General features: G+C 39.5%; 1 protein-coding gene across 2 annotated transcripts in view; it reads right to left on the reverse strand.

Moving 5' to 3' along the window:
• Window positions 1-12,911, reverse strand: part of CASP8AP2 (caspase 8 associated protein 2) — a 34,113-nt gene extending 21,202 nt beyond the window's left edge. For both annotated transcript variants that reach the window (XM_072141951.1, XM_072141950.1), the window contains exons 1-5: window positions 12,691-12,911; window positions 10,982-11,051; window positions 9,395-9,463; window positions 3,440-3,540; window positions 1,063-1,137 (exon numbers count right to left, since the gene is read on the reverse strand). In XM_072141951.1, the coding sequence (XP_071998052.1) occupies window positions 1,063-1,137; window positions 3,440-3,540; window positions 9,395-9,463; window positions 10,982-11,051 (315 nt within the window). In that variant the 5' untranslated portion in view covers window positions 12,691-12,911. The remainder of the gene's footprint in view (window positions 1-1,062; window positions 1,138-3,439; window positions 3,541-9,394; window positions 9,464-10,981; window positions 11,052-12,690) is intronic.
• Between the last annotated feature and the right edge of the window lie 386 nt (window positions 12,912-13,297).

Here is a 13,297-nt window from a genome sequence, read left to right on the forward strand (position 1 = left end):
TAATCTTGGTTCTCATGACAACCCAACATTTTTAAAATCCAATTGTCACAGGGACCAAAAAATTTTTTGGCTGGGGTTACAATTATAAAATATACGGGTCCGACTTGCATACAAATTCAACTTAAGAACAAACCTACAGAACCTATCTTGTATATAACATGGGGACTGCCTATTATATTTAAGAATCTTGTCTTCACAGGAATACCCCTTTAAGGCAGATTCACATCAGTGATTTTTCACTTAACTCATTGTAGTTTAAGGACACATCCATATTGCTTTTCTCTTCCTGGGGTCAGTAATTTTTCTCTGATGCCCTACTAAACCATTCTTTTCAATGTGCTTTTTCATAGTTTCATAGTTTATACGGTTGAAAAAAAAAGACACCTGTCCATCAAGTTCAACCAAAGAAGGGTAGGGATTCCATTTCAGTTTTTCTTCCCGCTGACTGTGCGGGTTCAATATTGCTTTAGATGTGTTGTGCTGGTTGATACAGACATACGAAATATGTAGGGATGTGTTTATATACTTTACTTGGTTTATATATACAAGTGTGGTGGTGATAAGGGAACTTATTTTATGTATTTTTATGGCAAGATTGATTTTTTTTTTGTACTTAATTTTTTCCATACTTAGGCTTAAAGAAGTGATCAGTTTTGCTTGTTCAAGCCCTTACACACTGCAATACACATTGCATGTTCAGTTAGTTACAGCCGGTTTCTGCCAGGAGGCAAAATCCGGTAGCCACAAGATGGATGGGATCCCCTTGTATGCTCACTATTTTCCGATCGCCTGCAATCTTCTTCTGCCAGAAGAAATACCCTTAATGACCACTGTAAAAACTTGATAAATCAGTCATTAAAGGGTTAATTTTTATTTAAACTTTAAAAAAAAAAAAAAAAATTGTAACTGTATTTCTAGGCCCCCCTAGGGTACTTGAACCCCAAGGGGTCTGATCACTTATACTATATACAATATTGTAAATTCACTGGATCTGTATGTTTGAAGAATAGTTTTCTTTTCAACATTTTGTTCAAAACTAAAAAAGAAGAATGATTACTTTACCAAAGTCTGCGTTTCCTTTAGCTTTGCAATTAACAGTTTCATTTGTCTTTGGCACTTCTCGTATTTAACACTTAGCTGTCGACAAAATGCACAAGATTAAACACATAGGTAGTTAATAAGTAGACATTAAAGGGAAACAGTCAACACAGAACCACACTATAAACCCCCAACATTACCTCCTAGATAACTGTAATTGTATTTTCATTGTTCCTTTGTTTGTTCTGTACTTGCAGCTTCATTCCAAAAAACACGGGTAAACCCACACGTCCCAAAAGGAACCGTGAAAATACAATTAAATCTAGAAGGTACTGTTGGGGGTTTATAGTGTGGTCCTCTGGTGACAGGTTCCCTTTAACATGAAAGTTCATTCCAGATAACACTTTCTTTGTATTTACCAGACAAGTCCCTGACCATAGTATTCTATAATAATAATAATAATAATAATAATCTTTATTAATATAGTGCCATTAGCCAACCAGTCATCAGCCACCGTCTTATATAGAAAGTCCAAGGTCAAAGGGACTGCTGAGAAGCCTGTAGCTTGGTAGCTGGTGTTTGCTGAATAACAGATAAAAAAAAAATGCCTTGACTTCAACCTATTGTAGGACTTATGTCCAGCATAAAGATTATTAAAGAATAGGTTAGAGTAGACAATAATAATTGTTTACAATTGAGTTTTTAACACCTTAACCACTGCCACATAAGGTTTTGACAGCGGCTGTTAACCCCTTAACGCTCAGCGGCCGTTATATCATACAAAGAACTCACGCAAGCTCAGCTCAAGATCAGAGCTGGGCCAGCATCGGGATACACAAATACCCCCACCAAATATGTTCCCCCTAATCCTGTCCCTTTATATTTATTAAATTTTTATTAAAATTTTGTGTGCAGACTTAGTTTAAATCGATACGACCGCTTACCAAATAAGAAGTCAGATTGTCTTACAGGTCCCTTAGCAGTTGGCTGTATTCCTGAGGGGGCCGACCGACACACCTGGGCCCTTTTTCGTTGTTGCATTTTCATTTTTCACTCTCCACCTTCAAAAATCAATAACTTTATTTTAAAATGTAAAGAGATGGATGAGGGCTTGTTTTCTGTGTAACAAATTGCAATTCATAGTGATGGTACCATATATAGATAGATAGATTTAGATATATATATATGCCAAGACCCCTAATTTTACCACCAAAAACTGGGAAAATCTATTGACTCGAGTATAAGCAGAGGGTGGGAAATGCATTGGTCACAGCCAGCCCCCTGTAGTATCTAGCGGTCTGATCGATTTAAACTAAGTCTGCACACACAGACTGGTGCTGGGGGAACTGGGAGCTGGCTCGCTAGATACTACAGGGAGCTGGCTGTGACCAATGCATTTCCCACCCTCGGCTTATACTCGAGTCAATAGGTTTTCCCAGGTTTTTGGTGGTAAAATTAGGGGTCTTGGCATATATATATATATATCTAAATCTATCTATCTATCTATCTATGGTACCATCACTATGAATTGTTACACAGAAAACAAGCCCTCATACATCTCTTTACATTTTAAAATAAAGTTATAGATTTTTGAAGGTGGAGAGTGAAAAATGAAAATGCAACAACTAAAAAGGGCCTAGTTGTCAACGCCAGGAATAACCATTATTACATTTTGATAGATCGGACATTTTGGGAAGTGGCGATAACTAACATGTTTATTATTTGTACTGTTTATTTAAATTTTGAATCAGTTCTAGGGAAAGGGGGGTTACCATATATACTCAAGTATAAGCAGAGTTTTTCAGCACAATTTTTGTGCTGAAAATTCCCCACTCGGCTTATACTTGGGTATATATATATAAAAAAAAACAAAAACTCAATACTCACTATTCCGGCACGACATCTCCGTGCACACGGCCCGGCCGGCACATAACTGTGACATCACAGTTGTGTGCCAGCCGGGCCATGCGCACGGAGATGTGGCGGTCCTAGCACCGACCTGAAGAGGAAGAGGAGCTGCAGACGGAGCTGCCGCGGACCCGCCGCAGACCCGAAGATGGAAGCAGAGCTGCCCGGGCTGTCTGAATGGTGAGTACCGAGTTTATTATTAAAAATTACAAAAAAATGTTACTCAAAATTAAAAACTACATTTCGTCCCAAAAAAGATCAAGGCCCCATGCTATGGTGACAAGAAAATAAAAAAAGCTTGAAGAAGGCAAAACAAAAAAAAAAAAAAAAAGGAAGAAGACTGGGCATTAACGTGGAAAATAGATGGGGAGAAAAGTGGTTAAACAAGCAGGATTTTTTTTTTTACACCAGAAGAAATTTAAGTACTATAAAGGACCGATCCAGGGTTTGGTGGATAATTATAATACATAACATAACATGAAATAAGCCCTACATCATTGAATGAAGCTTCTTTAGCAGTTCCTTCCTCAGTTATAATCTCTTCGTAGAGGTCCAAGCAGTTTCCGGATGGACTGCTTTTTGCAGCTGCTTGATCTGAAATGGTAAAGAAAAAAACTTTAAAGGGGTTTTCCCATCTGGGTATTTACATTTAATTGAATTCATTTGCCATATATATATTTCTTCAATTGGATGTTATTCAAAAAAATGTTTCCGCGTGAAGATATTTTCTCATAAATGTAGTCATATAGTCCCTTAGAAACAAGATGGGTTTTTGTATACGAAATGTCCGGGAGTATCTGCAGGTACCACAGCCGTCCTGTGGTAATGATTGCTGACAGAGCTCAATAGCGCATGTCTGGCCACCACTGCCTAAATGTGAGGTGGTCGTATCCGGGGAAGCTATCTCGTTTCTAAGGGACAACTTGACTACATTTATGAGACATTATCTTCACACAGGCACATTTTTTTTTAATAACATCCAATTGAAGAAATGTTTATTTATGGCAAATAAAGTCAATTAAATGTGAATGCCCAGATAAGAATACCCCTTTAACCCCTTAACGCTGAAGCCACTTTTCACCTTCCTGACACGGACCATTTTTTAAAATCTGACATGTGTCTATTTAAGTGGTTATAACTTTGGAACGCTTTAACATATCCAGTTGATTTTGAGAGTTTTTTCGTGACACATTGTACTTCATGTTGGTTGAGAAATTTAATAAATATATTTAGTATTTATTTATGAAATAAATGGAAATTTGGCAAAAATTTTGAAAAAAACAATGTTTTCCAAATTCAAAATTTTCTACTTTTTGGAAAGTTGGTCATATCACTAAAATAACTTGATAACTAACATTTTCCATATGTCTGCTTTAACTTGGCATCATTTTTCAAACATCTTTTCCTTTATTTTGGATGTTAGGAGGCTTATAACTTTAGGTGCAATTTTTCAGATTTTCACGAAAATCATCAAAACCTACTTTTGGAGGGTCAATTTAGTTAGAAGTGACTTTATAAGGCCTACATGACAGAAACCCCCACAAATGACACCATTTTAGAAACTACACCCCTCAAAATATTCAAAACAACCTTTGGGAATTTTGTTAACCCTTTGAGCGTTTCATGAGCGTGAAAGATAAATGAAAGTGAAATTAGAGAAATGTAATTTTATCTTACTATAGATTCATTGAACACTAAAATTTGCACCTTCACAATGGGTTAAAAAGGAAAATGCATTTTACAATGTTTAGGGCAATTCCTCCTGAGCATGCCAATACCCATTTTGTCACTGTACCCTGCTGTACGGGCACAGGGGGGAACTTGGAATGGAAAGAGCGTTGTTTCGTTTTTGCAGGGTTAATATGGCTGAAAAAGTTTACATGTGTCAGGATGCATTTGGAGAGCCATAGTGGTACCAAAACAGAGAAAAGCCCCAACATGAGACACCATTTTGGAAAGTACACACCTTGGAGAGTTTAGCAACGTGTAATTTGTGTATTTTCCCCAACAGGTGTTTGATTCAATTAGGCCCCAAAAGGGAAAAAAGGTGAAAATTTTCTCAAAAAAGTCACTTTTACCCCAAATTTTTGTAAGCCACAAGGGATAAAAGATGAAACAACCCCATAAATGTGTAAAACTATTTCTCCTAAGCACAGAACTGCACCACTTTTGCATATAAAGTGTTGTATGGGTGTAAAGTAGGGCTCAGAAGGGAAAGAGGGGCTTTGGCCTTTTAGAAGCCAGATTTGACAATCATCATTTACATGTGTCAGGATGCATTTGGAGAGCCCTAGTGGTATCAAAACGGAGGGGAACCCCAACAAGTGTCACCATTTTGGAAAGTTCACCCTTTGGAGAATTCAGAAAGGTGTAATATGTGTATTTACCCCTACAGGTGTTTGCTTCAATTAGGTCCCTAAAAGGAAAAAGGTGAACATTTTCCCCAAAAAGTCACTTTTACGGTTAATTTTTGTATCCCATAAGGCATTAAAGATGAAACAACCCCAAAAAATGTGTACTAGCATTTCTCCCGAGTATAAAATTGCCCCACACATGCAAATAAAATGTTGTATTGGTATGCAGTGAAGCTCAGAAGGGAAAGAGGGGCGTTGGCCTTTTAGAAGCCAAATTTGACAGACATCCTTTACATATGTCAGGATGCATTTAGAGAGCCGTAGTGGTACCAAAACAGAGTGGAACCCCAACAAGTATCACCATTTTGGAAAGCACACCCCTTAGAGAATTTAGCAAGGTGTAATATGTGTATTTGTCCGTAAAGGTGTTTGATTTAATTAGGACTTAAATAGATAAAAGGTGAACATTTTCTTATAAAGGTCATTTTACTCCTAATTTTATATAGCCACAAGGGATAAAAAATGTAATAACCCCCCAAAATGTGTAAACCTATTTCTCTCGAGTGTAGAAGTACCCCACATGTGTATATAAAATGTTGTATGGGCGCACAGTAAAAGGAAAGGGGAATGTTTGCCTTTTAGAAGCCAAATTTGACAGAAATGTTTGACATGCATTTGGAGAGCCCTAGTGGTATAAAACAGATAAGAATCCGAAAAGTGACCCTAATTTTTGAATGCACACCCCTTAGAGAATTTTGCAATGTGTAATGTATGTATTTGCCCCTACAGGTGAATGATCCAATTAGCCCGAATCATTAAAAAGGTGAAAATTTTCCTATAAATGTCACTTTACCCCTAATTTATGTAAGCCACAAGGGATAATATATTAAATAACCCCAAAAAAGGTGTAAAACTATTTCTCCCGAGTGTAGAAGTACCCCACATGTGCATATAAAATGCTTTATGGGCGCACAGTAGAGGAAAAGAGGGATGTTTGTCTTTTAGAGGCCAAATTTGTAAGAAATCCTTCACATGTGTCAGGATACATTTGGAGAGACGTAGTGGTACCAAAACAGAGAAAAACCCGAAAAGTGACCCTAATTGTTGAATGTACACCCCTTGGGGAATATAGCAAGGTGTAATATGTGGTGTAGTGTAATACACGTGGTGAAATGAGCATTTTGAACATATAGGTGGATTCCAAATATGATGTGCAATGGAGTCCAAGATGGAAATTGCAATTATTTCTGGAAAGTTCAGTGCCCGTTATGTGGCGCCCCTTATGAAATAATGGAGGGGTATAGGGAGCAACGGGACATAACAGTTGTTACAATTATTCATTTTACCGAAATTAATTCACAATAGGTTGGGCGTGAATTGTGAATGTCTAGTGTATAAGGAGGTAGAATAGACCAGGGGACCAACTAAACTTTTGTCACTCTGGAGTTGTCGCAGGTCTCTTAGTAGTATGTAGTGTCCATCCTTAGTATGTAGTGTCCATCCTAACTTCTCTTTTGGAACAGACTCTTTATTGAGTCCTACCATTGAGTCCTATTGAGTCCTACCATTAGAAGCAGCAGAATTCACCGGGAAAATGCTGCCCTGGCAAAACACAGGAACATCTAAACCAGAGGTACTGGGGCCCCGTCCTTCTTGTCCCAATATTAGTTTCCTAATATCTTCCTCTTGAAATGATACGGCAGGACCTGCATGGCCAGCACTTTTGTACCATATCTTGGTTTTTCGTAGGGAAATTATCGCCAAGTGTTGCTCTTATTCACCCTAGCGATGCCCATTGTGACGAATATTGCTGCTTTTGGCTGGACCATATCGACCAGCAAATAGCGGCAAGGAACAGCCGCCGTCTTACCCCGATCAGTGAACAGCCGCCGTCTTACCCTGACCGGTGTTGGAAAGTCACTACCCGCCGCACCGTTCTATAACAACGCGCGTTGGGAATAGGCTATACAATCTTTATTTATTTTTTAAGCAATTTAGACAAATAAGGGCTTATTTTTTGCGAGACGAGATGCACTGTAAAAAAAACCTTCATTTTAGTGGGTTTTTAGCTTATTGAAGAAATTTTATTAACTTTTTACGTGTGGAGGAAAATAAAATCATCAATTCTTGTTTTGGATTTTTAGCATTTTTTTGGGGGGTTGTTCACTGTAGCATAACAATAATATATTATCTTTATTCTACGGATCACTACGATTATGGTGATACCTCATTTATATAGTTTTATTTATATTTGTCCAATTTTATTGAAGGAAAAGTAGAATAGAAAAAATTGCATTTGTTTTAGTATTGCCATTTTTATAGTGGCATAATTTTAGTATTTTTTGGTTTACGGAGCTGGTTGTAAGCTTATTTTTTGCGTGACAAGTTGCTCTTTTTATCGGTATCATTTTGGTGCTTGTAACTTTTTCGGATCACTTTTTAGAACATTTTTTGTAAAGCAATTTGATAAAAAGTTTTTATTTTTGGCAAGTTTTTGGTTTTTTTTTTTTACCACGTTCACCGAGCGGGTCCAATTATGATTAGGATTTATTGTACAGATTGTTACGGACGCGGCGATACCAAATAAGTGGGGTTTTTTCGTGATTTAGTGTTTTTTATACTTTATTACTTGTGTAAAGGGAAATGTGGTGTTTGGGGGGACTTTCACTTTCTTTTATTATTTATTTTTACTGTAAAAAACCTTTATTTATTTATTTTTACTTTTTTTACAGTTAATGACACCTAAGCTTGAACAAGTGATCTTCTGATCACTTGTTCAAGCTTTTTTACAGGTTACACAGTGCAATACAGATGTATTGCACTGTGTAATGTAAGACACTGAGCATGCTGCGCATGCCCAGTGTCTTACAGCCGGGTCCTGCCTGAAGGCACGGACCCGGCTTCCGGATGAAGATCGCGCAGCCCCGGGCACCGGCAGTCCCGGGGCTGCGATCGGAGGAGCGGACCCCCCCGGTAAGCGCCGCGGGGGGGTCCGATTCACATTTAAAATACTTTAAATGCCTCTGACACGCCGCGGTCAGCGCGACCGCGGCGTGTTAGGGGTTAACACCCGCGATCGGAGAAATCTCCGATCGCGGGTGTTAGAGGCGGGTGTCAGCTATAACATATAGCCGACACCCGCAGCTTCTGGCCCCGGCTCCGTTCAGGAGCCGGGGCCAGAAGCTTGACGTAATAGTACTGCATTTTGCGGGAACGCACCTCCCGCGATGCAGTACTATTACGTCAAATGTCGGGAAGGGGTTAATTAATATAAATAAATCTAGAAGTAGTTTATTAAATGGGAGGGCAACTAATAAGAAACTTTACCAGGGCAAGTAAAAGATCCTAAAAGGTTTCCCAATATTTTACTTGCTCCACTAAGGTTTCTCTGTATTCTGCAGGAGCTGCAAGTCACACACGGCACGCGGCAGTAGGATTCAGGACTTCCTGTGACATGCCAGGTCCCGATTACTTCTGTTGGTTCAAGGGGGCTGCGCAGTTATTATTGTATATAATTGCATGCACCTCCAACTACTGACATGAGAATAGTCATCACAGACTACACAGCCCCCTTGAACTGCTGCTGCACATAAACTTTACTAGGCCATGTACAACATGGACGATTAGGGTCTTGTACTTTCCCTGGTAAAATCTGTATCTGACCCCTTTAATAAGATAATTTCACTTGCCTACAGTCTGCTCTGTACCGTACCGTAAAGTATCAACTTTTCAGAGTAAAGCCAACAATAGATCCAGAACATATAACAAATGCAAAACTAGATGATGACTTTTTCCCTCCATGTATGTTTTGTTTTTGGTATACAAGCAGGAGCAGATTAGGCATTCCTAAGCAAGTTTATGTTTGAATTAGTTTTACTAATAGCGATAAATCCCTGCAAGCTGTAATGTGTCCTTAGGGTAACTGTTTGAGGACCCCTGATCTCCAGGGCAATTGCTTGGGTTGATTTATGGGTATAAGCATTGGGTTAAGTTTATGCAAAGTTAAAAATAAACTATATATTAGTGCAATAGACCTATAAAGCAACCTAGGTTGTACAATTAAAGAGCCAAGTAATAAAATACAAATTATTTACCTGTTGAAGATAAAACATCCAAATCATCATATATATCAACTGAACTTGCATCACTTTTTGCAGGAGAAGCTGTAAAAAAAAATTGAAGTTGACAATCTCCAAGCAGTAAAGAAAAAAGAAAAAAGGGTTGTAATTTTGTAGCCACCAACTGTTTTAGTGTATAACCTTATAACCTTTTATAGAAATAAACAGAATCAGTCACCATGATCCACCTACGAGTATCTAATTAGCTATGTTCTACAGGTCCATAACCACACATTCCGTTATTTTATTTATTTGTTTTTGTTACTCATTTCCCCTCCTGCTACCACTCAAGTCCAGCAACATCTTGCTCATGTGCAGATGGTCCTGAGGCAATCTGCTAATTCCCCTTACAGTCCTCAGAATCATTTGCACACTTGTTCAGTGAAAATTGGTCAAGGAAGCGGCAGACAGACTTTTGTGGGCATATCCCTAAGGCTACATTCACACTGCCATTGCCCGCCGTACCGTAGCACGGTGGGCAACGTCAGCGCACGGGGAGAGGAGGAGGAGGTGAGCTCTTCTCACCCCCGCCCCTCTCCATAGGGATGTATGGCGTACAGCGCCGTATTACGGGAAAAGATAGGACATGTCCTATCTTTTTCCCGGGTACGGAGCGGAACAGTGCCGCGCCCCCATTGCCGTCTATGGCGGACGTATATTGGCTGTATATACGTCCCCCTAGGGGCAGTGTGAATGCAGCCCAAGTAACAAAGCTGTTATTTTCGGTAGTGGATCGTGGTACAAGATTCCCTTTAAAGCACATCTACCTAAGCTAAGCTGATGGGAGATGATTATTAGTCACCTCCCTGCCCCGTCCCCGCATTATCCATTCTCCACTTCTCATAACTTTGTATGGCCTCATTTTGGAGAAAAATAATTTTATACCATATGTAAATTAGCCTGTGGTGCTCTGCAGAGCACCACCAAGCTCTGACAATAGAATTCATTCATGCCCCAGAGCGGGTGGTACGGCCTCGAGAGCCGGCTCTCTTTTCAAATCTCATGCTGACTGACTTCACCGCCTCTCTTCAAATCTCATGCTAGCAACAAGTCGGCAGGTAACCACGCTCATGCACAAGATTTTCACGTTCCGTATGCTGCCCAGCACAAGATTTTAATAGCTTTTTCATTTTCAACTAACAAAGATATATGAGTGCTTTTTCTTTTTTTTTTTTTAAGTAAGAGTTGTGTTTTCAAAAGGCTTAATTTTTATTGTACAAATAGCATAATGGTATGTATTAACTCTTCCCTGGGGGGAACGGAATAAAATGGCTATTCACTGTATCTATTTTGCTGCCACAGCAAGGTAAGCACAAGTTGAGCTTACCTTACCGAGCCGGGGACACCATAAATGACTATGGGAGAAGTATATCTGGTCGAAAAACTCGGCAATAAATGTGTTACGAACGTTCATGTGAATGTGTGAATGCAGCCTAAAATATGTGACAAAATAATTCTGTAGGTTAGTGCGATTAAAGAGACATCAAATATATACATGTTTTACAGTACGTTGTCTATGCCTTGTCATATTTTTTATTCCTCAATGCCAAAATTCTAACCTACCTATAACACAAAGGTCTTGAAAATGCATCATATCTCCTTGTTTTAACGGCATTTTAATTTCCCGATCCATCTGCAGGGAGAAAAGATTTATTTTATTGATCAAAGATTGGAGCTTTCAAAAGCATCACCTCAGAAAGTAAACTATGCTATTTTTACCAGGTATACAGAGAATATCATATAATGACAGCACCGTTCTCCATTAGAAAAACAATTAGTTTTTTAAGTAAATAGCAGAACCTAGAATAAGACATATTTTCAGTTGTTTCATACTTTTTATAATAGTATATAATTCCAGTATATATAGTATATAATTCCACATGTGTTAATTAATAGAGTTTATGCCTTCAGTGTGAATCTAAAATTTTTAGTCATGAAAATACAGAAAACTCTTTGAATGAGGTGTGTCCAAACTCTTAGGCTACATTCACACACATGTATTGGGAACGTATATACGGCCGATATACGTCCCCCATACATTTCCATGGGCTCACGTCACCATACAGGAGCGGTAGGGTGCAGCACACGCGAAGCACCGTACCACTCCGTAGCCCGTAGAAAGATAGGACATGTCTTTCTACGTGAAGCGGCGCTGTGCACTGTATATGACTATGGAGAGGGGCGGGGGTGAGCTGCGCTCATCCCCTGCTCCTCTCCGCAGCGCTGATGTATGCCTGCCGTACTATGGGCATACATCGTGTGAATGTAGCCTTAGTCTGTACTGTATAATATATGTATACAAAAATCAAAACATTAAAGGGTATGAATAGACTGAAGTTTTGATTTCACCATCACTCATCAAAAAAGTTGTTGGATTTAACAACAGCCTGTGGCTACCAAATAGATGTGAGGGCTTGTCATTTCTGCAGCCAATAACTGACCTTTAAAAGGTGATAAAGGAGATCATGGATCTTTTCATTTTAAGTACTTTCCATAAATACACCATGCAGTATCCTCCATTATATAGTATGCATTGTTATTATATATTTATTTTACTGCATCTAATGTTGCTCTGTACATAAGTACATACTACAACAGCTAAAACTGTATGAAGAAAGCAAATTACCACACAGGAATGCACACAGGGTTTCCAAGGATATTACATAAAACTATGTATGCATACAATGCTAATGATCGTAGACATCAAATTGACGGGGCTCTGACAGAGCTCCCTACCCTCTCCCCGGGCATCTAATGTCAGTCATTTAGAGGGTGTATTGCATTTTGTATGACTAATGGTGCCTTTCACCACTCAGACCATGAAGTGGCTTTATAAGCCAAAATGTACATCTTAGCTGCCATAATTTGGCATGTGGACAAAGCCATCTTATTTAGGCTTGAGTTACTGTGTAGACCTGGTACTGGAGACAGCTGATGACAGTGGGGGCATCCAACTGATCTGAGAGTTAGGTCCTCAATATCTAGTAACTGGAAAATTCACTTTAAAATGACAGTAAGGTAAAAGTAACAGCATTCAGATATGTAGCCATGACTGCAGCCACTGTTTATAAGGTGAGCACACACAGGGCACATGTCCAGTCATATTGCATTGTATATTATAAGCTCTAGAAGCGGTTATACAAACACATTTACGAGGAAACCTTATGCACTTCTATACATATACACCGTGTGTGACTTTCCAGCTGCATACACAGGGACCTATGCACATTTGTACACCATGATAGGGAGGGCCTTCTCCGCAGAGCACTCACCCTATTTCAAGTCCCAGCGCCATCAGGAGTAGGCCCTCTTCCGCTTCCCGTCATCGGTCAGCTCCCCACGGTTCCCCCACCCCCTAGTACTGACACTCGTAGTTCACCCCGGTAAAACCGACACCCGCCCCACTTCTCAATCCGACACTCCACGGTCCAATCAGAGACGACGTAATCACGTTCTCCCAGTTACGTCCATTAGCCGCGCCCACTGTGTGCAGTGTCTTTGGCGGGAACAGTTGTCTTTAGTTAGTGAGGCGGAGGTTGTAGCGCATAGCAATGTTTTGCGTGTTATCAGCCGAGCCGTCTAATGTCTTATTTTTCTATGTGGACGAAACTATAGCACATTCTTTGAAGTAAAGAACTATGAATGCACTTGTTATACTAAGCCTTGTTGTGAGACTGGCGGTCGTGCTGTATGTGTGCCGCTGCCATTGGCAGTGCTCCCTGAGGTATTGTACTGCAGCACTGCTCGTGCAGCTCAGGATCAGACACAAAATACAGTTGTAGCATTTTAGAGCTGACTTTGCTTTCAATGTCCAAATGACACTTCTCCTTTATTGTTTAGGTCCGTATAATCGTGATGCCACATTTGTAGAACTTTACT

This window comes from Engystomops pustulosus, chromosome 3, assembly GCF_040894005.1.
Source record: "Engystomops pustulosus chromosome 3, aEngPut4.maternal, whole genome shotgun sequence".
Taxonomy (NCBI): domain Eukaryota; kingdom Metazoa; phylum Chordata; class Amphibia; order Anura; family Leptodactylidae; genus Engystomops; species Engystomops pustulosus.